This window comes from Saxophila tyrrhenica, assembly GCF_035928015.1.
Source record: "Saxophila tyrrhenica strain CCFEE 5935 chromosome Unknown scaffold_8, whole genome shotgun sequence".
NCBI lineage: Eukaryota > Fungi > Ascomycota > Dothideomycetes > Mycosphaerellales > Extremaceae > Saxophila > Saxophila tyrrhenica.
Window position 1 is genome coordinate 82,777 of NW_027041740.1, and position 24,911 is coordinate 107,687.

At 56.2% G+C, this 24,911-nt stretch overlaps 10 protein-coding genes across 10 annotated transcripts; 5 read left to right on the plus strand and 5 right to left on the minus strand.

Moving 5' to 3' along the window:
• Positions 1-420: 420 nt before the first annotated feature.
• Positions 421-1,710, minus strand: LTR77_005334 (uncharacterized protein; the record flags this gene model as incomplete). Its single annotated transcript, XM_064802580.1, has 2 exons — positions 421-1,102; positions 1,157-1,710. The coding sequence occupies 2 exons, from the start codon at positions 1,708-1,710 to the stop codon at positions 421-423; spliced, it is 1,236 nt and encodes a 411-aa protein (XP_064658705.1).
• Positions 1,711-2,286: 576 nt separating this feature from the next.
• Positions 2,287-3,422, minus strand: LTR77_005335 (uncharacterized protein; the record flags this gene model as incomplete). Its single annotated transcript, XM_064802581.1, has 3 exons — positions 2,287-3,134; positions 3,192-3,234; positions 3,285-3,422. The coding sequence occupies 3 exons, from the start codon at positions 3,420-3,422 to the stop codon at positions 2,287-2,289; spliced, it is 1,029 nt and encodes a 342-aa protein (XP_064658706.1).
• A 162-nt stretch (positions 3,423-3,584) lies between these two features.
• LTR77_005336 (uncharacterized protein) lies at positions 3,585-5,684 on the minus strand (the record flags this gene model as incomplete). The annotated part of the gene is made up of 7 exons (XM_064802582.1): positions 3,585-4,095; positions 4,153-4,228; positions 4,283-4,417; positions 4,464-4,580; positions 4,628-4,797; positions 4,846-5,001; positions 5,056-5,684. The coding sequence occupies 7 exons, from the start codon at positions 5,682-5,684 to the stop codon at positions 3,585-3,587; spliced, it is 1,794 nt and encodes a 597-aa protein (XP_064658707.1).
• Positions 5,685-6,371: 687 nt separating this feature from the next.
• LTR77_005337 (uncharacterized protein) lies at positions 6,372-9,526 on the minus strand (the record flags this gene model as incomplete). The annotated part of the gene is made up of 2 exons (XM_064802583.1): positions 6,372-9,246; positions 9,300-9,526. The coding sequence occupies 2 exons, from the start codon at positions 9,524-9,526 to the stop codon at positions 6,372-6,374; spliced, it is 3,102 nt and encodes a 1,033-aa protein (XP_064658708.1).
• A 536-nt stretch (positions 9,527-10,062) lies between these two features.
• On the plus strand, positions 10,063-11,242 carry LTR77_005338 (uncharacterized protein; the record flags this gene model as incomplete). Its single annotated transcript, XM_064802584.1, has 4 exons — positions 10,063-10,114; positions 10,169-10,299; positions 10,349-10,768; positions 10,823-11,242. 4 exons carry the CDS (start codon positions 10,063-10,065, stop codon positions 11,240-11,242), a joined length of 1,023 nt encoding a protein of 340 aa, XP_064658709.1.
• A 448-nt stretch (positions 11,243-11,690) lies between these two features.
• Positions 11,691-13,607, minus strand: TYR1 (prephenate dehydrogenase (NADP(+)); the record flags this gene model as incomplete). The annotated part of the gene is made up of 6 exons (XM_064802585.1): positions 11,691-11,861; positions 11,924-11,999; positions 12,114-12,202; positions 12,223-13,092; positions 13,155-13,215; positions 13,525-13,607. 6 exons carry the CDS (start codon positions 13,605-13,607, stop codon positions 11,691-11,693), a joined length of 1,350 nt encoding a protein of 449 aa, XP_064658710.1.
• A 316-nt stretch (positions 13,608-13,923) lies between these two features.
• Positions 13,924-14,574, plus strand: RPS14B (ribosomal 40S subunit protein S14B; the record flags this gene model as incomplete). Its single annotated transcript, XM_064802586.1, has 4 exons — positions 13,924-13,993; positions 14,051-14,123; positions 14,208-14,368; positions 14,423-14,574. The coding sequence occupies 4 exons, from the start codon at positions 13,924-13,926 to the stop codon at positions 14,572-14,574; spliced, it is 456 nt and encodes a 151-aa protein (XP_064658711.1).
• Positions 14,575-16,279: 1,705 nt separating this feature from the next.
• On the plus strand, positions 16,280-17,936 carry LTR77_005341 (uncharacterized protein; the record flags this gene model as incomplete). The annotated part of the gene is made up of 7 exons (XM_064802587.1): positions 16,280-16,346; positions 16,515-16,643; positions 16,702-16,707; positions 16,829-16,989; positions 17,221-17,309; positions 17,357-17,453; positions 17,505-17,936. The coding sequence occupies 7 exons, from the start codon at positions 16,280-16,282 to the stop codon at positions 17,934-17,936; spliced, it is 981 nt and encodes a 326-aa protein (XP_064658712.1).
• A 636-nt stretch (positions 17,937-18,572) lies between these two features.
• Positions 18,573-19,444, plus strand: UBC6 (Ubiquitin-conjugating enzyme E2 6; the record flags this gene model as incomplete). The annotated part of the gene is made up of 2 exons (XM_064802588.1): positions 18,573-18,746; positions 18,806-19,444. 2 exons carry the CDS (start codon positions 18,573-18,575, stop codon positions 19,442-19,444), a joined length of 813 nt encoding a protein of 270 aa, XP_064658713.1.
• A 1,490-nt stretch (positions 19,445-20,934) lies between these two features.
• Positions 20,935-24,837, plus strand: SKI2 (Antiviral helicase ski2; the record flags this gene model as incomplete). The annotated part of the gene is made up of 2 exons (XM_064802589.1): positions 20,935-24,729; positions 24,787-24,837. The coding sequence occupies 2 exons, from the start codon at positions 20,935-20,937 to the stop codon at positions 24,835-24,837; spliced, it is 3,846 nt and encodes a 1,281-aa protein (XP_064658714.1).
• Between the last annotated feature and the right edge of the window lie 74 nt (positions 24,838-24,911).

Genomic DNA, 24,911 nt, shown 5'->3' on the forward strand with positions numbered 1-24,911 from the left:
TCTGTCTCCCAAGAACCATCAAAATTTCAAAAAGAAAGAACAAAAACATTCAGCAGACGGTATTCCCACGTGGTCACCCACCGTAGTACTAATCATCCGATTCGCAGCTTGAGAACGGCAGAGCGGACGGGATGCCCTATTCTCTGCGATCTGTGGCCGAATGTAGGATGATTAGCTGTCTGATATAATATATCTTTCAATAATATTGCTCGTTGAAAGTCGGCCGCTCAAGCAGACTCGGTCCGCTCCAACACGGCAACATCAACGTGTTCATACAACCGCTGAGCAAGCACAAGAGACATGTTGGGTAGGCCTAATTGTTCGATCACAATGTCGTTCTTTTGAGCTGTGTAGTAAATGCTATAGCTCTACAAAACACATCCATCTATCGCCCCCCAATAGGACGTTGTTTTATGTTGTTCACGCCCCATCCCTATCCAACTGCGAATAATAGATCTGAATCGGCGTCCTCCCCTCCGGCGGCGGATTCTGCCTCACCAGCCCCTCCAAATCCTCCACCCACAAACTCAACGGCCTCGATCGATTCGTCTCCCCATCCCCATACATCGCCCCACTAATCGTCGCCAGCTTCTTCGGCTGGTTCCTCCACACCGCCAGGGCGCGGCTATACGCCGGTCTCGCTTCGGTCACTTTATACCTCCACCCGGTCTCGTCGCCGAGCATGGTGTTGATGAAGACGCCGCTGTGATCTGCGTCGCTCACCACTATAGTGCCGTTCGGTCCGCCGCAGGAACTCCAGACGACGTACGGGGAGCTGCTGGGCTGAAAACCGTTGGCGATGATAGGACGGCCGGGGTCAGTGATGAAGTCGAGGGGCGTGGGGGCAATGTGGTAGAAGACGGGGTAGTTGGCCAGGCCCAAAGTGTAGCCGCCGGGGTACTCGTGGACGAGGATCCAGGTGGTGTCCGGGAGTTGCGTGATGATGGTCATGCCGGGACGGTCGGAGTAGGTGGGGTATGCGACGTCGTTGACCACTGGACCCCAGGATTTGGCGTCGGTGGTGACTTGGTGCGCGAGCTTTTGGCCGTGCAGGGGGTCGCGTTGGTCGGAGTAGTAGCAGATGAGCTGATGGTCGTAGAGCCTGCGAACTAAACTCAGCTCTAAAACACAGTGAGGAAGTAGAGGTGACACTCACATCAAGTACGGCTCCCAAATCGGATGCGCTCCATTGGTCGTATTCGGCGCATTCCCCTTGGCAACATTACTCACAAACTCCCAACTACTCCCCTTGTCCATAGAAGCGTAGACATCAATATGAGTCCCGTTCTCGCTCCAGCTATTCCCGGCCGCGAGGATAGTGCCCTCCGCATACTCGCCAATCGGCTCCGTCAGCTCCATCAAAGCCGGCTGAGCGCCCATACCCCATCCATTGACCTGGTCCGTGATGTTCGAGATCCAGTCCCAGCTCGCGCCGCCGTCCGAGCTGGCAAAGACGGGGAAGTAGGCTGCGGCAACAGCAGCTGCTTGTGAGCTCGGCTGTCCAAAGGTGCCGTGTGATGCGGTGACGAGGATGGTGCCGTCGAGTAGCTCGACATAGCGTGGATAGGTCAGTTCTTCCACACCTCGCCTGGGTTGGTGGATTGTGGTGCCATTGAGGTAGGGGTAGTTCTGGTTGTTTTGAGCTGCGGATAGGATGGCACTAAGGCCTAGGGCCAGAAAGACGGATTTGAGAATCGCCATGTTGGCCATATTTCTCCTTGACTTCAGTGCGAGACCGTTACGGCCAAGATTCGAAAGGAAGTACGCATTATAAGAGCAGATCTCCTGTCACCCACTTTACCCAGCCGTGAGAACTCCAAATGCGGTGCTCTCCATCATCATCGTCACCGCTCATGTTGCCGAGGGTCCGACCAGCCATCGCAAAACCTCTAAATGGTTCTTCTTCCATGTTGTGGGGATGGTATGCGGAGGAATTGTTCAGATACCCAGCGCCTGTGTTATTAGGCGGAGAACAGCCGCCTTCGATAGCCTAATCCCAGCAGCCGGAATCACTGAGTCGTCAGAGGCTATCCAAACTGGTTGCTGGCTGGCAGGCAGACGAAACGCGGTGACTATCCAAACCGCTGCTGGCTGGCATGGAGACGAAACGTCGTGACCGTACACCAATTGACTTCTGAGCAGTTCTCTTGTGCCTGTGAGATTTCGCAGGGCAAAGTGCACACTAGAGTTATGTCAGCTTAAACGACAACAGTGTACGATCGAGAAAGCCTCGTATGAGCATGATGAATGGCCGGGATTGGATTGACTCGTTAGCTATCGAACACCTCAAGCCTTCAGCCTCGCAGTCTGCAGGTCGTCCTGCGCATCTTTGACCAGGAAACTGTACCACCAGATCGTAGGCCCGACCGTCCCCAGATGCCACAGCGCATGCGCATCCACCATACCCCACCAAGGCGGAAAGTCAAACAGCTCCAGACTCATCGCCAGCACGATCCAAGCCACGATCAGGCCAGGCCACGCTGCCCATAGTCGTCCTACTTTCCTGAATCGCGTCACGGAGAACCAGGTCCAGAGGATGTTCTGTATGACGCCGAGCGCCACGTTGGCGGCCATATTGTATGTGTAGTCGAAGTTGATGAACGTCAGGTACCCAATGTGCAACAGGTACAGCGATGAACACAGATATGTCCACAGCCTTAGCACCGTCGCCGAAGTGTCCTTTGTGCTCGCTCCGAATGTATCAGGCTTATCCAGCCGAAAGATCCGTATAGCAGCGAAGTAGAGCCCATACATCACACTCGCGCCAGCAGCGAAATAATCCAGCTTCTCCGTCGTATTGAAGTCCCGTGTATGAAACAACATACTGAACACCCAGCTCGCCATACCAAAGTATCCAAACCAAAGGTAGTAATGCCGCAGCGGGTAGCGCGCGGGTATCTGTTCCTTGATCTTTCGCACCCCATAGTCATGAGCGAGGAAGTTGAAGAGGCTGAAGAGGACGGAAGCAGGCTCTTGCATGCCGAGGAAGCGGTGGAAGGGCCATTTGCCGTGGAATTGGAGGATGGGCTCGAGGTACGGCGGGTCGCGGGCTAGGCGGTGGTTGGTGGTGATGTGTTGGCAGGTGTAGTCGCATTCGGAGGGGCAGGTCCAGAGGAGGAGGCGGTGGTGGAGGGCTGCATCGCCATGTCAGCTCGCGTTCTGCTGTTTGATGGATGGAGGTGGTCGCGTACGTATCGACGACCCATCGCTGCCACAATTGACCTCCTTGCAGTCCTGCTTCGTCGTCAATGGCTGTTGATCCAATCTCCATGCGATTGACTTACCTTGACGCAGCTCTTGAACTCTGGCAATCGGTCGCCCAAGCTCGCGCTTATGGGGCTGACGAAGAGAAGCACGAGGCTGAAGACCGTGAGACCATGACGCCTTCGCGCGCCTCTCCCACTCCACCACATGAGATGCATGGGAGGTGTAGCAAGGTTCAGAGCACGTGGATTTGTCTCGCGATCTCGGAAGAAACCGGCGCTAGAAGATGGAGGATGGGAATAACTCTCGTGCACTATCAATTCCAAACGGCATGTTCACACTTTGAAGGACTCAATACGTTCATCTAATTGAGACAATATCTACGCCATCTCATCATCACTCAACGTCTTCTCCTGCGCCGCCTCCATCCCCTTCCCATGCAACGGCGCCGACACATCCCTCATCTCCTGCGAGTCGAGATCTGGATCCGGCACGAAGAATGTCAAGATAACACCAATGCCATTGATGGCGATGGTACTGAGGAACACCGTCCGATAAGCATCAGACGAGGCTTCCTTGTACGCGGCAGTGCCAGCGGCGATGATGGCGTCTGAGACTCCTTGGACTCCTCCCAATGCCGTGCTTGATCCGGAAGTGTAGGCTGCGATCCAGTCGGCCACGCTTCCTGTTGGGAGTCCGGCTTCGACGAGCGCTGCTGGCACCTGATTTGGAATTGTTTGGGCGAGACGAGAGCCCAAGATGGCGGTATACACCGCGCTGAGGATCGCTGATATGCCCATTCGGATTCCGCCTGCAACACCTCCGGCCGACCCGATGTTCTTCTGATCTTTGAGTGCGACTGTGATGGTGGCGATTGCAAGGACCTCGTTCCTGTGCAGCCATTAGTACGTCTCGACGAGTCTAAGTTTCGGTTACAGCAGTTCTTACCACCCCGTGGCGAAGAGTCCAAGAGCGACCAGCGTCGATGTTGTGGCTTTGTTGTATGGAGTTGTAACGGCAACACCTATGTCTGTCATCAGCCATAACAGCGACTTATTGCCAATCGGACAATACTAACATCCTAGCAATATACCAGCGAGCCCAAACGCACACATCAGTTGATACCTGACATGGCCGATCTTGGTGGTCAAGAAGCCACCCGCGACCTGTCCAGCGACAACTGCAGCACCGATGATAGAAGATATCGCGCTGTCTGTTCTCTGTTAGCTTGTTGCTTCAAGGTCGACTGGAACACCCACCCTTGATAGGATCGCCGCTGGCGTAGACGGTCGCTACTTGGGTTGGCCAAACTATGGCGAAGGCATAGTAGACTCCAGCGCCGATGCCGACGAGGACACAAGCGGCGGTCCAGCGCACTAAACTAATCAGCTGACGCGCCTCTCGACGAGCTATTTGAACTTACAGTCACGGAACAGAGACATTGGCACGAACGGCTCTTTCAACGGCATGTAGCACTCCCAAAGTACGAAAGCCACCAGGACAGCGAAGCCAACGACGATGAAGGAGATGACTTTTGGTGACGACCACGGGTAGACTGCTCCGCCCTCCGAGAGGCCGAACAAGAACAGAACGCTGGACATTGTCAGTCATCTACTCATACCACTGGAGGGGCGGACTTACAAGCCAGCGCTGTACAAGAACATGCCGACATAGTCGAAGTTTTTGATCCAATCCCACTTCTTGTCCGACCCGTGCTTCTGCTCAAAGGTAGGCGGGAAATAGCAAGTAACCCAGAGAATCAAGGCAAGTATCTCATACCCGAGCAGGATGTAGTAGCTGGTAAGTTCGGTCAGCATCAACGCTCTTCTCCCATAAGTTCGAACCACTCACATCCCCCTCCACCCTACTTCGGGATGGTACTTGATCATCGCCTGACTGACCATCGGCCCGAATCCACTCCCCGGATACAACAACACATACAACGCCCCACTCGCCGCATACCGATACCGAATCGGCACCAACTCCCCCATCAAAAACGGGAAACTCATCCCCGCCGCCGTCGACACGCCAAGCAACACATTGCCCCCAATCAGCACCGGGATGTTTTGTGCAGTCATACACACAATACTCCCCACGACCCCCAACGCAGTAAACGAAATGACAAACTCCCTCCGCCCGAAAATATCCGTCACCCGTCCCACAATCACCAGCGAAACCGAGAGGGAAACGGTGTACACGAGCGAAACCCAGACGTAGTTGTCGTCCGGTCCGATATCCGCGTTGATGACGCCCAGGATGGGCGCGGCGTAGCCGAAGGCCGAGACGGTGGCGAGCAGGGACAGGGCCATGGCGAGGCTGGAGCCGAGGAAGCGGGGGCTGCGCCAGTAGCCGGGGGGGAGGGCGGCGGAGGGGACGGTTTGGTCGATGTCGTGGAGGGCGCCATGGTCGGGGGTGGTGGTAGAAGAGGAGGTGGTGGTGGTGTGTTCGAGGTGGGCGGTGTTTGGTTTTACTTCTGCCATGGTGGGTGGCGATGGTTTTCGAAGGAGTGAAAGAGCAAAGAGATATGGAAAGGGAGGGAAGAGCTGACGGCGCGGCTAGCGATGGATATGTGTATGTTAAGGAAGGCTGCGTACGCAAAGAGGAAGTCTAGATCCCCATATCCTCAGAGAGAGAGAGAGATATCACGGTCTACGATAGCCGTGCCATGCTTGTGTCCAAGGATGCCACGAGGTCGATGCAGATGCGATGAATCATTGCTGCAACGGAGATCCTTGACAAGTACCTTCCAGCTTACCTCTGAATGCTGTCTTGTTCACAGATGCACGCGAATCGTGTGTTGCGAGTCAGGTGGCCACCGCGGACTGCCGTCTGCTTTAGCTCCCGGATACGCTTATCCAGACCCGTGGCACACCCCGTGGAGTTGGAAACCTGGGGTCGAGAGGTCCAGGACTCCGGATGAGAGCGGCAGTTTGGAAATCTTGGAGGACTGATCGTTCGGCGTTCGTAGCAAGACAGTGTACAATGTACCAAATACTCTATGCAACGTAAGGATAGCACAGTCTCTCCCAACCCTGCTCTCCCATTCCCATCCAACACGAATGTTTCCTTCCATTACCAACCAGCGTCCAATCCTACCAGTTCGAAGCAATACCGCCTATGCCGTGTTTCGCTGATGATACACACCTCCCGCCCCTCCAATCTCATACTCAGTCTTCAAGCTCGACCTCCTCAGCAGCCGAGCTATCGTGACTCTGATGCACATTGCTTCTGCGAGAGTACAGCTCCAAGCTGGCATCAAGCGTGTCGTCGGAAACCATGCGCGTGCGTTTGGTCTCCGAAGGAAAGCTTGTCGGTGGCGCCTCCGTTGGGGACAGGATACGAACGACAGGCGACTCCAACTGCTCTGTCGTCTCTGATTCTGCTGACTCCGGCGCGGCGAAACGAAGCTTGGTCTGCTCCAACAGCCTGGTAACAGCCGGACTCGCCCTTCCAAAGCAGCGATCCGTCGCGTCTCGAAGTTGAGACTCCGCTCCAGCACCCTCGACTTCTCGCACTAGGGCGGAAGCCTCTGCAACCCACCGGTCATGGGGGTCCACCCCGCCCAGTTCTGTCATCTCCGGCGAGCGAAAGGGATCCTCAGAAACGCCAGCGGGATCTGCGAAGACGTCTTCGACCTCCTCGAGCCGCCGGCGGAGCTGGCCGTAATCGTGAGCGGCGTTCATCATCGACTCCGTCACGCTGTCTCGATTGTTCATGCGGGCTTCGGTGGCTTTGCCAGCTTCGCCAGGCAAGGCCTCTGTGGAAACATCGTACGCAGTGTTGAAGTCAGAGAGCTGAAGGTCGTTCTCGTCTGCGTCCTCGGAGCAGCCGATGAGGAAGCGGTGCTGCGAGCGGCCAGACAGACAACGTGCACCCACACTCTCAGCCGTCGACCCCTGATGCAAAGCGTTGTAGCGCATGTTGCGGTTGGAGCGCTTGAGATCGAACTCCAGCCTGTTGCCCATCGAAGGCGTCCGGTCAGGATTCGTGGTAGACGGACTGATCTCGGGCGTCTTCCGCTCTTCATTCGACGAAACCGACTCACTGCTCCAGATGGCGCCTCTGCGTCTGGGCGTTGCTTGCTCGTCGTCTGGCGCATGCGTTGTCGGAGGCTCGCGCAGCCAGTTGTTGACGCTGAATCTGTACTGAGCATCGCTAGCTCCGGCAGTGTATCTGTTGCAGGAGCGGCTGCTTGGCGGGCTCGAGTTCTCATCATGGCGGCCAATGGCGGGGAGGTTGGAGGCTAAGGGACCGCCATGAGGCGACATGCCCTCCCCGCCGCTCAGGCTATCAAAGCTGTAGTTGGGTAGGATGATGCCGTAAGTGAGAAGCTCCTGGGCTCCCATGCAAGTGTCATCATCAGAGGCACGATTCTCGAAGGGATCTTCATCCTCGAAAGACTCGCGCTCGAGTGGGACGTTTTTACTTTGCTCGGCATATTCATAACGTGTAGCCATGTCGTAGTTGCGTTGGAGCTCCATCTGCAGGGCGAGAGAGGTTGCGGGACTGGTCGGTACAGTCTGTGTGAAGACGTACTTGTTCGCTTCTGGTTCCTCAGTAGTCGATGTGCGAGCATTTCTGGTTACTTGAGTGGCTGACGCGTCGTGTGAGACTTGAGAGGCCTTCGGACGAAATGGCAACGTGACACTGCGATCGGGCGAAGGTGGTCCGCTGCCAACAGCTTTATCGTCCTTGAAGGGATCCTCGACTGGCATGCAGTCTACCTCACCAGTGCCAGGGACATGCGACCGCGGTGGCGATTCATATGCCCTTTGTCGACTAAGCGACTCCATGTCCGAAGGCAAAGTATGTACTGTCTCGGCCGATGTAGCATTGCGGCGTTGTGGTGAAGCAGGAGTGCTATTCGGGAGCTCTCTGCCAGCTTCCACAGTACGCTGAAGCTCAAGCTCGTCGTTGCGATGCGCGATGGTGGAGGCTTCGGCCATGGCTTCCAGTGATGAAGTGGAGCACAGCTGGACGTTTTTAGGTTGTGGCTGCGTTGGTGAGCAGCTATCAGTTGCAGTACCAGAGCTGAACTTGGGCGTCCGGCTCGCCAAATCATTGCTGGGACCACCAGACTGGCTGTTGGCCGAAGTGGCCTCAGTGTCCTTCGGCGCAGCTGCATACGCCTCTGCCATAGCATCAAGAGACCGCATGGTACGCAGCCACTTCCTCTCTTTCGCGCTCGGCGGGGTCACACTTCTCTCGAACATCTGCGACATCTCGCCGTTGGCACCATCGATTTCGAGAGGCAAGTTAGTCCCGGGCATTGGCGTTGGTGGCCCAGGTGGCAGCTCAAAGTTGAAACTTCCAGTGTCAATCTGAAGGAGATCGCGGGGCCGGACTTGTCCTCCAGTGCCGAGCGGCCCTCTGCGCCTTGACTGGATGCTTCCGTCCTCGATTGTGGGACCAAACGTACCCTTTCCAGAGGGCAAGACTGACGTTGATCCCTTGGCCGAGCGAGTATTGGTGAAAGATCGTGGAGGTGACACTGAGAAGCCAGATGGTCCGAGGTCAAGATCTAGAGCCGGCGCAAGAGCTGGGATAGGTATTGGTGAAGACGGCAGAGGCACACGCCGCGCCTGGCTCACTCCTGGGGTGTCCAGGTCGGGCAGCGGTGGCGCCAACGAATCCGACGTACCTTTGCGTCGTATACCTCGTATGCTCCCGATGACACCTTTGGCAACACTTTCGTGCCTTTTATATGCGCCCGGCTTCCCTGCTGGCGGCGAGGAAGTTGTAGCAAAGAGCTCAGGGCCAGCCGGACTGCAGTCATGCTCGTCGTTTGCGACAATGCTGTATACGCTGCTTCGTTTGCTATGAGCATGCGAGTGGTTGCGAAGATGCTGACGGAGAGATGCTGTGCCAATCCTCGAAGCAAGGGAACGCTGGCGCCCGTGTTGCGGACGTAGTGATGTGACGGAAGAGACGCTGTCGGCCTTGCTGGCCTCGCTTTCGTGTGAGAGCCTCTCCTTTGGCTCTGGTTGGTGGCATAATCCGGTAAATGCTGCATCTGCCGCGACGTGATCAGGCTCAGCTGTCCTGTGGTTTCTGTGAGCATTACAGACTCAACGGAAGACAGACGGGGACGCTACGATTCCGCTTTCTGCTGATCACCACGAAACGAATCTACAGCAGCCTTTGCGTGGAGTGCACTCTTGGAGACCGCATCTCGCAGGCCGGCCATCCATGAGCGCTTCTTCTTGAGTGTGGACGTCCCTTCGGCGACATCGAGGTTACTGCGTAGTGAGTCGCGCGCTGGCGATGGTGAGACCATGCGAGTCAGTGGATTAGGATGGTCATCGCCATCGCTCGGAGACATCGTGGGTGTTTCGGGTAGGTCGTGTCAATATCCGAGTCTACTGCATTCGAATGACGTTGGAGGTCCCGCGTCAAGATGTGAAAGTAAACAGAACGACAGCACCTACCTTTGCCGCATGCATCTTGCCCTTGACGAGAAGGGACAGCTGAGCGTTTGGCCAACAATGGCTTCATGGTTGGCAGGGAACCTCTTCCTCGCTCAGACGCAGGGAGGCACGAAGGTGTTCATGTCGTCAAGGCAGTCGAAGCCACGGCTGATAGTATGGAGCCGTTTGTGCTCCGGAGTATGGCATATGTGAGTGGTCAGCACGGAATCGTCGTAGTGATGTGAGACCAGTATGCTCATGGGGCGAGGAGAGATGTTAGAGAAACAACGGAAGTCGTCCGTATGCAGTTCGTTAGTGGCGGGTACTTCCGTCGCATATGCCTTTCACCAAGCTCAAGTTCGGTCTTCACCAACCAAACATACCACCTGTTCCCTGTCGCAACGTCGCGCTTGCAAGAGCTGAGTCGTGATCGCAAACACCTCAGTCGACGATGGCGAGCACTCAGCAACAGCCCGTGTCCTTCGACGCCATCATCCAGGAAGGCGCGTTGTTCAAGTCCTACCCAGATTGAAGCCTCCGTCTAACTTCTCTTACAGGTCGCAACAAGCGCAAAGCTGAGCAACTCGCGACAGAGATCTTCAGCAAGAACCGTCGATCGAGCGCCCCGCCAGTCGCGCCGAGATCAGGTCTGGGAGGCAGCATCGCCAGCCGAGTGGGAGTTCAAAAGGTATGCCGAAGCGACATCTTAATGTGTAAAACCTTCAGCTAACACTCAGAAGCGCCCCTCCTCCCTCACGCGCACCGCCACACCCCGCCAGACCGCCCGGCCAGGTCCACTTCACCTCACCCGACCACCGTACAACGAGCCTGCCCCCGCACGCCCTCGCCCTTCCTACACCCAGTCCTTCTCCGGAGCCGTGAGCGATACTAAGAGCAACGCACCCGCCCCCGAAGTGGTGACGAATGGAGGAACAGGTATCAGCTTCAAGGGAGCGGCCTCCGGACCCTACGGCGTGGTCGCGCAGAACTTCGCGCCAGGCACAACGGCAGCAGACATTGAGAGCGTGATGCAGAACGTGGGCGGGGACATGACCAGCTGCAGAATCCTGGCGTCCAACCCGACCGTGATTGCGGAGATGATGTTCGTCGAGCGCGCGGGAGCTGAGAAGGTGATTGAGACGTTCAATGGGAAGAAGGTACGCAAAGAACATTCAATACTCTAGCTTGACCTCGCTAATACATTGTCACAGGCCGACGGCAGACCCCTCTACGTCTTCTGGAGGACAGGCGGACACAACACAAGCGGTAGCCGGCCAGCACCACCCCCCGTCGAGCTAGAACCTCAAGTCCTAGTCGACGACGAGATCATGGAGGTCGACGAAGTCGGCGAGCCCCGCGAAACCGAAGACCGCCTACGTGAGAACCGCCTGCGCGAAGAGCGTCGCAGTCGAGACACCCGTGCGCCGAGAGATGCCTTCCCCACCGGACCAAGGAGCCAGAACCAGCGCAGCGGGGGGGATTCTTACTACCGCAGCAGCGATCGACGCGATGGCAACTATCAAGATGGACGGTACGGGTATGGTGGTGGCTATGGCCGCGGCGGTGGGCCTGGGAGATACACACGCGGGCAAGAGCAGAATATCGGGCGTGGGCGGAGCTGGAGGCCTTGAATGGGTGAAGATCACGTTGCAAGGGCTGTGTAACTCGCCGCCGGGTGAGCGTGACGCTCGGCCGCTGAAGCAATAGATGATGGTTGCAAATCAATGGCGTGTTATGTGTACTGTGGAGGCATGCTGGAAGACGGTCGAGGCGAGAAAGACAACGCCGCCTGGCATTCAAGATGCATTTTGAGGAGAGCGCCAGGCGCGGCTATGAACGTTGTTCGTCATCCGCGCGGCCATGCTGCTCTTTGTCGAGCGACGGCATTCGAGGTGGAGTCATTGTGAAGCGGGTGGCTATATTAGCATGATTGCACCTCGCCAATGCCATAAGTAGTATTAGCGCTGTAAAGAGCTTTACAAAACCCTTCCACACTCCAAGATTATTGAGACACCATCCCACCCTACACCAAGAAGCGCCTACGCTGCCCATAAACTTCCCCCTCCCCTTTACCCGCCATCATCCACCCCCACTCTTCTTCCGACTGCTCAAGTTCTCCTCAATCGTCCGAATCATCTCATTCCCCACCTTGGTCGCCTCCTCGAACCGCGGCGCAAAGTACGTCTGGATCGTCTCGAACTTCTCGCGGTAGCCGTCCATGTGGCCGAGGGAAACGCGGGCGCTCCAGTCCTGTGTTCGTTCACATGTGAGCAGAAGCGGGTAAGGGAGGAAGGGGAGGGGGGACTACGTACGCGAGCGGCGAAGCAGAATTCGAGGTCGTCTTGGACGAAGGTGCGGTCGGAGAGAGCGGTTTCTATGCACTCGTCTCTGGGGGAGGGGTCAGCCAGTATTCTCGGAGGCGTGAACAAGGAGAGAGGAGTCGAGGCGCCGGAAGGACATATGGTGTATATTGGTTTCTCGGAGAAGGCTGGCTGTACTTACAAGAGCTCAGGGTTGCGGTAGAGGTACTCTGTTATGCCGAGCCAAAGGCGGAACAACTGGATAGCGTCAGCAGTCATCACATCGGCATCCTGTTATGCGCGAGTCTCACCGGCGTCGAACAGATCATATGATCATACGGCACAATCCCCAACTTCCACCAACAATCCACCATCGCCAGCAAACTCAGCTGGCTATTCTTCACCCGCTCCGCACTCTTTTCACCCAAGCTAAACCGATCCAGAAGCTCATCCTGCAGCAGCAACTCCTCCCTCCCCTCCTTCTTACTCCCCGGATCGCCAAACACCGCTTTCCGCGCGGCATAGATCCGCTCCGTGAAAGCCTTCCGATGTCCACCAGTCATCAGCTTGACCAGTTCCGTCACACTCGTCGCGTACTGCCGGATCTGCTGCTTTGCGCTCGGATTCAAGATCGCCAGGCCGGCGTAGACGTGCCATTTGTTGCTGTAGATGCGGAGCATCAGGTTAATCTTCACGTTCTCGATTCCGCCGACGTAGCGAGGGACTTGCCACGGGAACTGGTTGTTGGCCTGCCAGGCTGTGCCCATGCTGAGAAAGGCGGCGTGGGTGACTGCTTGTGTGTCTGCTGTAATGCGGTCGTGCTTCTCTGCGGACAAGGGTACGAAGTTGGGCTCGAAGCAGGATAAGATCTTTCGGACCAGCGTGACGGAGGCGTCGCTGGCGCGGTGCTGGATGATGACCAAGGGCTGGCCTTTGGGGTTTACGCCAGGACCGTGGAGGGAATGGCAGGACACGATCTCGACATCAGCTGGCAGGTGAGCCTCGAAGGCGGCGATTTCGGGGGCTTTGGTTGAGGTCTGGCCGCCTACAATGGCACCTTGTTTGGTAGAAGGGCCGTAAGCAGATACCACGGCATCCATGTTCTTGGCTTCGACGGAGTACATAATCCAGTCAGAGCTGCGTGATACGAGATGGCCGTTGGGGAATATTGTGATATTGGGCTGATGATGAAAGACGGTCTCAGCGAGCTGTTTACAATGGCTATCTAATGGGTGGCACATACTCGACCGGAGAACTCTGCTTTCAACTGTTCATACTTGTCTGGGACATCGCAGGCATGTACTCTGACATACTAATCAGTACAAGACATACACGAGGACCTGTGAGGGATGTTAGCCAAAGCCTAGGACTCGTTGCCAATAGTAAAGGTGAGAAGGCAGAAGCATGTCAGACAAATAATAATAAGGTAGCTGAGATTTTACATCAGTGACGGCCGCCTGGTCAGCAGCGCCATAACGGTAGCTGCTGGTGCCAGATCGGCCATACTCGAGCCAAATGCACTCAAGTCATCATTGCAGGGGAGGAAGTAGAAGGAAGAGAATGAACGTACCATGCTGTATGCGAGGTCCACAGCATCGTGCATGCGGACCTACCTCCATCCTGCGTCACTGATCCTCCGGGCGTACATCTTGCCCATGTCACCCATGCCGATAATGCCCACCACGGCTTCGCCCATCTTGCCGGAAGATGCGAACGCGCATCCAATGGAGGATGATGAAGGCGGCTTGGGAGCGTAGCAGTAGCCTAAAGCTTTCTGGCAACCGTTCCTTCTGTTACAGAAAGGTCCTCGGTCCTTCAATGGTTGTGAGTGGAAGGGTTGTGAGGTGGTGAAGAAGAGGAAGAGGGAGCAGAAGAAGTTCGCAGTCATATTAAGCTTAGCGCGCCAAGTCCGGCACAAGCCGAAGCAAAAGTTCGACAGCCCACCACGAATTTGAATCCAGATCACCTCACCTCTTCAACCGCGTCGCACCAACACACAAACTACCACAAACATGGCACCCAAGAAGAAGGTCGAGCGCGCAGCGCAAGAGAACATCTCCCTCGGTCCTCAGGTGCGGGAAGGTCGGTTGCTGCCACACTCCAAACGAATTCATATACTGACTGCACTTGCTATTACAGGCGAACTCGTCTTCGGCGTCGCCCGCATCTTTGCTTCCTTCAACGACACCTTCGTCCACGTCACCGATCTCTCGTACGTCTGAACACAATCAAAAGAGTGCCATGAGCACAAATAAATGGCAAGAAATGGTTCACAGGCTAACCTGGGTGATTCCAGTGGCCGCGAAACCATCTCTCGCGTTACGGGTGGCATGAAGGTCAAGGCCGACCGTGACGAGTCCTCGCCATACGCAGCCATGTTGGCGGCGCAGGATGTCGCGGCACGATGCAAGGAGTTGGGCATTACGGCTCTGCACGTGAAGATTCGGGCTACTGGCGGTAGGCTCCCACCTCTGACAGGAGTGGAGGAGAGCAATGACTGATGAGACACAGGCAACGGCACCAAGACCCCAGGCCCAGGCGCACAGTCTGCGCTCCGCGCTCTTGCCCGTTCCGGCATGAAGATCGGCCGCATCGAGGACGTTACCCCAACACCGTCCGACTCGACGAGGAGGAAGGGTGGTCGCCGTGGTCGTCGTCTGTGATCGTTTCGCACCGCGAGGCAGTCTCGAGGTGGTGGCTAGAGGACAGACATTTCCAAGTGGTGGCACTTGTTGCTCATCAAGACGCTGTCGCGGAGAACGGCCTTTAAGCCTGGTCTCCCTGCTTTTCTACGTAGTCATCTGAATCGACAGTGGCTTGAAAACTCTCAATACATGGTATTTTCCTATGCCTCCCTCTCAATCTCAATCTACGTAGCGAGATTCCTAAACTGCAGCCCTCCTTGACTTGCCGACAACAGCACCATTGTCGCTATCCAGCTCCGCCTCGGGCGCATCCGAACAATCGATCCATCCTGGTTGCCGTGCGCCGTTTACTGTCTTTCGAAGAGACTGGCGACCAGCCCTGGCCCGCTCAACCGGATGTGATTAGGCTTGGTCCTTCTGGGTCTGGAAACAACCTGGAAGCGTACCAACAGCCAGAAACACCGCCGGGGGGGAGCGAAAGCACAAGCACTTCTTGCTCTCTGCTGGAACAATTTTCAGAGCTCATTGGCAGGCCCTTCGCAATCGGCATCCGCTCACTTGACGATTTCAATGGGACATTTGCTGCGATCGGTACAAAGTACATATGTTCTTCGAAAATAGAAACCTTTGGATCCCCGTCGACGGATAACGCTGCTGAACAGGGTGATTTGTAGTGGAGGCTGCAGGGTACTTTTACAGACAGCCCTACCGTGGACTATAGACGTGTGGACAACCGAACTAATGCGCGTAGAGCTATACTCAAATGTCAAATCCTATTCTTAAAGCAACGCGTTCGCAACTTGCTCGAGGTGCCTGACTTCCACTTGGTGCGTGAGTGCCGTTCTCTATATCAAACGCTTACGGACGCCGAACGTGAGCCCGCAGACGACGACATTGTTATGAGGTTTTATTCAAGTTCAGCGAATTAGTGACGACCTGCCCGTCCGTTCAAGATAGGCTGCGTTGCTGCTGAAGCCTGATTGATGTTTGGAATCTCCGAACGAGCTTGTCTCGTATATCACGATGGTGCGCATCTGGCTCGATGAGAAGAGGTATGACAAGACGTCGCTGGTTTTGGAGGCTCGCTGGTCCTGTCCGCTTGGGAGTGGCTTGCGACTTATGGACTCTGGATGGCTCCCGCCGCCGGCTCCAGCGCGCTGAGAGCAGATGCTTTTTTCTGCAAGCCGTCCTTTGGCGACGTACCTCCTAAGACACCAGTGTCATAGATATCGATTTCAGAAACCGTTCCGGAGGTCGCTGTCCTTCAAAGGTTGGTTCCTGGGGCATTTCTAGAGGTGGTGTGCACAGCTTGTACATGTTCACTTCGACGCGAGATCTTCAATTGGCCCGGTGTGATGCATCGCAATGTGTGCTACCCTCTTGGAGATGTTGATGCAGGAAGAGTAGGTGATCTCTCACCCTGTCTTCAAAGCGAAGCGGATGTATTGAATGGAGGTGGCCTGTGATTGGCCGCCTCACTAGCGCGACCTTGGCGGCCTTTGTCCAACTTTTCACAGCGCGACTCGAAGCGACAACACAGCAACCTCACTCATCAACCTCCGCGAGACGACCAATCGCATCGCGGTAGCCCCATCAACATCGCCTCACTGCTGCACGCAGACATCTTCTGAAGGAGGTCTGGCTCATCAGGACCAGGCCGCACTGCTGCTGTGTCGCACCACGCCCGCGCCCGCAGGCTTCCCAAAACCCTCACTCCGTGAAAATGGCGTCAGGCCCAGAGAAGAGCGTTTCTAACACGCGCCTGTACCTCGGGAATCTCCCGCGCACTGGTTAGTCCCTGGCTTGTGAACCCCGGAGGTCTACGTGGACTCGCTTCACTTTTGGAGGACTGGCTGTTATGCTCTCATGTCCGGAACGTGGAGCTGGAGCTGGCACAGCTTGACGCAGGACTTCATCGCATCTGGCGTAGCATGGCTGACTGGACCCTGTGATTCTAGCTACCAAGGCCGATGTTGAGAACCACTTCAACACCCATGGCACTGGGGAGATTACCGAGATCAAGCTTATGAACGGCTTTGGCTTCATCGAGTACAAGGATGAGATGGATGCGCGCGATGTCGTTCCAGGTTAGTCTTCCCTTCCTGTGCATGAGCTTTGCTGTCAGTCTGCTAACACCATCGCCAGCATTCCGTAAGTCAACCCATGTCCTGAAGGCCTTGTCTACGGGCACCAGCGCATCGCTCTTGCGCCTTGCCACCATTCAAACTCTATGCTATGCTCTCACATACTGACATCTATCGATGGATTCCAGACGGATCCGACTTCATGGGCGAACGTCTGGTTGTTCAGTTCGCTCGCGGCAGCAACCGGCCACGTGATGACCATGGCTTCGCCCCCCGCCAGGCTCCGCGCCCGCGCCGCACCGTACATCGCATGACGATAACCGGCCTCCCATACGAAACCAGCTGGCAGGTTAGCATCCCCTCTCCACCCTGGTCGCTCCCTTCATGTCTGTCAACATGGCTGCCTGTACAATCCTTGAGTGCTTCCTGTACTCTGGCTCAGTCGCCTCCAAGAACATGACCTTACCCAAGCTGGGGTGGTGGCCATTACTCTGTCCCTATCCCACAGTGACTGGCTACTGCTCCACATGCATTCTTTCTCTCTTCATGATTGGACATCTGGACTTACACCTTCCTACAGGACCTGAAGGACTTCGCCCGCCAGTCTGGCCTGGACGTGGTCTACAGTGAAGTCGCCCGCGAGCGTGACACCAGCGGCCTAGGCAAAGGGTAAGCCAAATGTAAACGAGTTCCTACCTTCAAACTAACTTGCGCAGCTTCGTCGAATACGAGACTGGTGCAGACCTTGCCACCGCTGTGGAGAAGCTCGACAACCACACCTTCAAGGACGCCACCGTTCGCTGCATTTCCGACGTAAGTCTCAACAAAGCGCGATCGCATACATTTTGTGCTAATTCTGTCCAGCCGCAAACCGAGATCCCGCGTCCGCGTGAGCGCTACAGGTCGCGTTCTCCAGGCTACCGCGGTCGCGGCTACGGCCCACCTCCGGTCGACGACTTCTACGATCGTCGTGGTCCGCCTCGTGGCTACAGCCCGCGTCGCGACGACTACCGCCGCCGCACTCCACCACCGCGCGGCTACTACGACGACCCACGCGAAGAACGCTTCGGCCCGCCACGCGGTCGACCACCGATGGACGACTACCCACCGCCGCCACGTTCGCGCTACCCCGACGATCGCTACGGAGGCCCACCACCACCGCGCGGCTACCCGGAGGCAGACCCGTACATGAACGGCCACGGCAGGGAGCCGTACGGTCGTCCACCAAGCCCGCCTAGGAGGGATCGCGGGTACGAGCGTGCGCCCTATGAGCCAGCGCCCCCGCGCTATTGGTGAATACCACCCTTTCTTGCTCCTTCTCAGCTCCTTTGTCATGCTCTCTAAGGGCTCAGACTGAACCGCATCAAGATCACCCGACTACCACTTCCCGATCATCGAGCTTCATCGCGTATAGCTAAGGTGAGGCTATCAGAACGGTAATGCTTGAGGGAGAACTCGAAGATGGGAGGAAAGCAGGGTTGATTCATCGTTGTCGAGTCGGACCGTTCAGCAGTATACATAATTGACTTCTTGCGTTCTCGAGGAGGCATGCGGACTTCGGCTGCTGTGGGAGGCGGAGCGTTGCAGCGAAGATTGGATGGATTGCGAGTGGGTGGCAGTATCAAGGCGGCCGAAGCAGCGAGCATTCATCCTGTAACATCAGACTGACAGAAAATTGTGTCCTTAACATCGCTTTTCGTGTTCTTTGTCCTAAGTGACCACAATGACTCGCCAAGCCTGCAAGCAGCCGACTTCGATGACACGTTAGCATGTGAAAGTCTCCAACAAACGTCAAGTCTGCCTTGGAGATATTCTTACTCTTTCTCCGACACACGTTATTGCCCATACCTGTGCGGTCCTCCAGTCGACGAACCAATACTCAGCGCTCTCGGTCGATAACTCACCCACCCTTCCACCTCGTGCAACCGCATCATGGCCAGCAAGGCTGCCTACAAACGGCTGAACCGCGAATACGCCACGATCTCCGCCAATCCACCGCCGTACATCTCTGCCCACCCGTCCGAAGCCAACATCTTAGAGTGGCACTACGTTCTCACCGGCCCTCCTCAGACCGCTTACGAGGGAGGGCAGTACTGGGGTACGCTGGTATGTGACTTCTCTTCCCCAAGCTACTTCAAGGACGCCGCTAACAGTACGAACTACAGGTCTTTCCCCATGACTACCCTTTCGCCCCGCCTGCGATCCGCATGCACACACCCTCTGGCCGCTTCCGCCCCTCCGAGCGTCTCTGCCTCAGTATCTCCGACTTTCACCCTAAATCCTTCAACCCAGCGTGGGAGGTCAGCACGATCCTGCTGGGCGTACAGTCCTTCATGACCTCAGAAGAGATGACGACCGGCTCTGTGTCGGCATCAGAGGGTGAGAGGAAAGCGTTAGCAGCACGAACAAGGTGGTGGAACAGCACAGGCGGCGGGAGCACAGATCGACGACTTCCGGGTCAGCAGGCAGCTGGGAGTAACAGGCGTGGCTTCGGCGCGATCAAAGGCGGAGACGGCGGAAAGAAATTCAAGGAGCAGTGGCCGGAGCTGGACGAAGAGAATTGGAAGTGGATGGAGGAGCAGAAGATTGATCCGCAAACGGGCAAGAGTTTGGTGCAGACGAGCTGTGCGCCGGAGATGGAGGGGTTGAGGAAGAGAGTGGGAGGTAGTGCGGCGGCGGGACTGGGTGCTGTGGTGGATGGGGGCGCTGAGGGGCAGGGGTTTGTTAGGAGGAATGCGATGTACATTGCTCTTGGGGTGCTGTTTGCGTATGTGCTTGTGATGCGGGTGGTGAAGGAGCAGTGACGAGGAAGGGCTGTGGGAATGGATGTTTGGATTAGCGTGGCGTTCTCGGGTGCTGCATTCGCTGGTGGTTACGTTGGTCGTCCGAGGTCAAGGACAGTCGTCTTGAGGGGAAGGACAAACGCGCTCATATCAATAGACGGTCTACGAATTCCGGTGTTCCAGCCCTCTGGAGACGGGTCACGCAAGCTCTCTCGTGGTCCACACGTCCACCTACAAGCTCCCTTTGAGCCACTGGGCCAACACTCTTCCCGACAAGCGTTGCCGGGCATTTCTTGATGCCGTCCCTGATGCCGTCTCTGATGCCGTCCCTGATGCCGTCCCTGATGCCGTCCCTGATGCCGTCCCTGATGCCGTCCGTGATGCCGTTCCTGATGATGACCGTTCGCTTTCTTAAGGCGGCACTCCCTGGAAGTCGTCCGAACGGCGAGGAGCTCCTATGGGCCTGGGTCCTTCGACGTGCGAGCAATGCGGAAGCGTCGACTTCGCCATGGTCGACGGCCTCGTCGCTATGTGCATCCGGACACATCCAGCGAACAGGTCTTCAATGCTCTCAGCGTTTGATGTGGACGTTTCCACGTATCGACACTTCAGATGCTTCGCAAATGCCTGACCTTCTTCCCAAGACACAGCTCGCTGACTCTGCAAGTCTGCTTTCGTCCCGACGAGCGTCATGACACGTCGCTTGGGGAACGCTGGGTCATTGTCGAGATCTTCGATATAGTACGGCAAGTCCTCAAAAGACTCTCGTGAGGCCAGACTGAAAACAAGTATAAAAGTGCCAATAAGCGGACGTCGGTCGAACGCCCCCCGTGGTAAATCCCCAGTAGCGTTGAGCACAAGCTCCTATGTCACGCCGTCCACTGCCATGGACATGTGGTAGGATTTGTGAAGAAGGCGTCCATACTGCCACAATGTTGGTAAACGGACGTATCGCTCCCAAGACCTTGTTACGTACATATTGTGCTAAAGATTTCTTCCCGCTGTGGCGGTTTCCCAGTAGGAGGAGTGGGCGGTCATGAGTATGCCATATGTTGTGGAGGTACTTGGATCTGTTGGACACCGCAAGCCAAGTTTTGCAGACAAGTCTTGCTCTCTGAAGATCCCAGGTATGCAAGTACGGAAGTATGGCTTCAATGAGTTCGTACGTGCTGAAGACTTGTTGTGCTGCTGCTGCTGAGAGAGGCTCTATGCTAGCGGAGGGTTTGAAGGGAAGTGTTGGCCAGTCGATTGATGGCAGTCGTGAGATCTTGGTACCAGACATTCTGGCTGTCGAGCCGATGTGTGAGAGGGTGAAGACATTCTGGGCTTACATATATCTTTCGATTCACAGGCAGTTTCAAAGGACGCAAGGAGTGATGTTGGGGTAGTCTAGACTAGCAGGCTTCAGGCACCCATGCATGAGACTTAGATATGCTTAACCTTGAGACTCTTCTCTTGACCTCACCACCCAGAACACCGTACTCGCAGCTGCCAGAACCTTGGCCGCAAGTATGGCTGATGGTCTGGACGCCTTTGAAAGGCTGACACTAGCCTTCGACAATCAGGACCGCGATATCGATGACATCCTAGATGAGGCAAAACCACGCAAACGAGCCCGGATATCGCCAGAAACCATCAAAGCCAACCTTGAACGGGAATTCTTGACGCCAGCAATCACATACAGCCCAGGATGGCTTGACCGGTTACAGCAAAGATGGGAGACGCCCGTCAACTACAGCGAGCTCTTCAAGCTTGCGCCAACGCAGACAAGGACGGTCATCCGCTTCACCCGAGAAGGTCTGGAAGGTAGGGTGGTGGGCTACCGCGAAGTCACTGTGCCTGCGAACAGTGCTACTGCGAAGAACTCTACTTCGATCCTGCGGAAGCCGGCCAATCGAGCGGATTTTGTGCGTGGCGCTGCTGGCTTCTACCCATTCGCGCCTGGAGGGTTGGATGCTGTTCAGGCTACGGCAGCCTATGAGGATGAGCTGCTTCAGCAGAATGGTGCCGATCAGGCTGGGAAGGCCAACAAGCTGAACCGGGTGATCGACTTTGCTGCAGAAGGAGGTCTACTTGAGGTCCCACCTGGGTTCAGCAGGGGACTGAGAGTGCCGGAGAAAGCTAGCCAGGATGCTGAAGCGGCTGAGGAAGTGGAGAACGTCCTTGAAGAGCAGACTGCTCAGTCTGAAGCCGCCACCAACGGTGTCCCCTTGGATGATGCAGGTGAAAGCACGCCTGAAGAGGACGAGTTTGCTGGTGAAGAAGAAGTCGACTCCCTATTACCGATCGAGTTCCCTGCGTTGGCACCTCATGGACCCCTAGCTGTCGCACGTAACAAGCACGGCGGACGAGAGTGGGCGCACATGGTCGATGTCAATCGGGACATTACCAACTTCCACGAGCTGGTGCCAGAAATGGCACGCACCTGGCCTTTCGAGCTTGATACGTTCCAGAAAGAAGCAGTGTATCATCTTGAAAACGGCGACTCTGTCTTTGTGGCTGCTCACACTTCTGCCGGCAAGACCGTCGTTGCGGAGTATGCCATCTCGCTCGCTGCGAAGCATATGACCAAAGCTATCTACACCTCGCCCATCAAAGCGCTCAGTAATCAGAAGTTCAGAGACTTTCGGCAGACCTTCGACGACGTTGGCATTCTCACTGGCGATGTTCAGATACGACCTGAAGCGAGCTGCCTCATCATGACTACGGAGATTCTACGAAGCATGCTGTACCGTGGAGCTGATTTGATCCGAGACGTTGAGTTCGTCATCTTCGACGAAGTACACTACGTAAACGACCTCGAGCGTGGTGTGGTGTGGGAGGAGGTCATCATCATGCTGCCGGAGCACGTCACCCTCATCTGCCTGTCTGCGACTGTACCGAACACGTACGAGTTCGCATCCTGGGTCGGCCGCACGAAGAAGAAGGATATATATGTCATCTCGACGCCAAAGCGTCCTGTTCCGCTGGAGCACTACATATGGGCAGACAAGAAGATGTTCAAGATTGTGGACTCGAACAAGCATTTCATTGAGAAAGGGTGGAAGGATGCTAATGACGCTATGTCAGGTCGCGACAAGGTCATTGCTGCTGAGCAGAAGGCAAAGGAGAAGGAGGATGCTGCAGTTGCTGCCGGTCGTGGTGGTCGGGGTGGGCGGGGCCAGAATGGCAGAGGTGGGCAGCAGCGTGGTGGGAGTAATCAGCGAGGAGGTCCTCAGCAGAGAGGAAGAGGTGGGCCACCGAATCGCGGGCAAGGCAACATTGCTCGTACGGGCAGAGGCGGCGGCAGAACGACGGCCGCCCAAGACCGCAACATCTGGGTTCACTTGGTGCAGCACCTGCGGAAAGAGGAGCTACTACCGTGCTGCATCTTCGTCTTCTCCAAGAAGCGTTGCGAGGAGAACGCTGATGCTCTATCGAACCTGGACTTCTGCACAGCCACTGAGAAGAGCGCCATCCACATGATCTTGGAGAAGTCGCTCGCTCGTCTCAAGCCGGACGACAAGACTTTGCCTCAAATTCGACGGATCCGTGAGCTGCTCAGTCGAGGTATCGCGGTTCATCACGGTGGCCTGCTGCCGATCGTCAAAGAATGTGTAGAAATTCTGTTCGCAAAGACTCTGGTGAAGGTGCTCTTTGCCACTGAGACGTTCGCCATGGGTCTGAACTTGCCGACGAGGACGGTCGTCTTCTCCGGCTACCGCAAGTACGACAACAAGGCTTTTCGAGATCTCCTGCCTGGCGAGTATACTCAGATGTCCGGACGTGCTGGGCGAAGAGGTCTTGATTCCGTTGGTACAGTTCTGCTGGTTACGCCTGGCGCGGAAGAGGCTCCACCTGCTGCTCGACTGCGGCAGATGATGCTGGGTGATCCGACGAAGCTTCGCTCGCAGTTCCGTCTGACGTACAACATGATCCTGAACCTGCTTCGAGTGGAGGCACTGAAGATCGAGGAGATGATCAAGCGGTCATTCTCGGAGAATGCTACTCAAGCACTGCAGCCCGAGCATGAGAAGCAGATCAAGCTGTCTGAAGCTGATTTGGCGAAAGTCAAGCGAGAGAGCTGCAACACCTGCGACAAGGATATTGAGCGGTGTCATCAAGCGAGCGTCGACTTCCAGCGGCTGACTGAAGAGCTGCACCTTGCGATGCTCTCTTTCCCAGTCGGACGGCGCATGTTCCAGGCGAAGCGTTTGATTGTGTTCCGTGGCAAGAATGATGTCCGGACGGCTGGCGTGCTGCTGCGTGACGGCGTCAGCAAGAGTGGCTCGACTGTGCAAGTGCTCGAAGTGCTGTGGAAGAATCCAAGGAAGCGGACAGACCCCGACTTCCTACCATACCTCCAGCGCTTCCGGCGGCGGTTCGTCCCACTGCCACAGACCGAGGCCGAAATGCGGCTACGCCAGCTGATGATCCCTCTATCTGACATTGAGGCCTTGACAAAGACTCACATGCAGATCGACCTTGAGGGTATCCTCCGAAAGGATCCTACAGCAGAAGCGCAGGCCAAGAGTCTGCTGCTGGCGACCTGCTCGTCGTGGACGTCTTCTTCGTGGTATGAGCTGGACTGGCACAAGTATCTCAAAGAGATGTCCCTGCGCACCCTTCTCGATGAGAGGGCCACTGCTGCCAATATTGCACAGTCCTGCGAGTGCATTCACTGCCCCGACTTCCCCAAGCACTTCGCCATGGAGCACGACCAATGGCTCATCAAAGACAAGATCGACTCCATCAAGCAACTCATGTCGGACCAGAACCTCCAACTCCTGCCCGACTACCAACAACGCATCTCCGTCCTCAAAGACCTGGGCTTCATCGACGAACACTCCCGCGTCGAGCTCAAAGGCAAAGTCGCCTGCGAGATCCACTCCGCCGACGAACTCGTCCTCACCGAACTCGTCCTCGAGAACGTCCTCGCCGACTACGAACCGGAAGAAATCGTCGCCCTCCTCTCCTGCTTCGTCTTCCAGGAGAAAACCGACTCCACGCCCAACATCACCTCGTCCCTCGAACGCGGCATCGCCACCATCGTCAAGATCTCCGAGAAAGTCAACCAGTACCAGACTCTGCACCAAGTCATCCTCTCCTCGGACGACTCGAACGACTTCGTCAGCCGTCCGCGCTTCGGGCTGGTGGAAGTGGTGTACGAGTGGGCTCGCGGCATGCCTTTCAGCCGGATCACGGACCTGACGGATGTGCTGGAGGGGTCGATTGTGCGGGTGATCAGTAGGTTGGACGAGACGTGTAGGGAGGTGAAGAATGCGGCGCGGATTATTGGGGACCCCGGGTTGTTTGGGAAGATGCAGGTTTGTCAGGAGATGATTAAGAGGGATATTTGTGCGACGGCGAGTTTGTATATGTAGGGGCAGGCGGGGGCAGGAGGTGGCGTGGAGGAAGCACAGAAGGACGCGTGACGTCTGATGGCGAGCAACGAGGATGTCTACAGTCTGAGCATTCACTGCTGTATCTTCATTGAATACACACATTC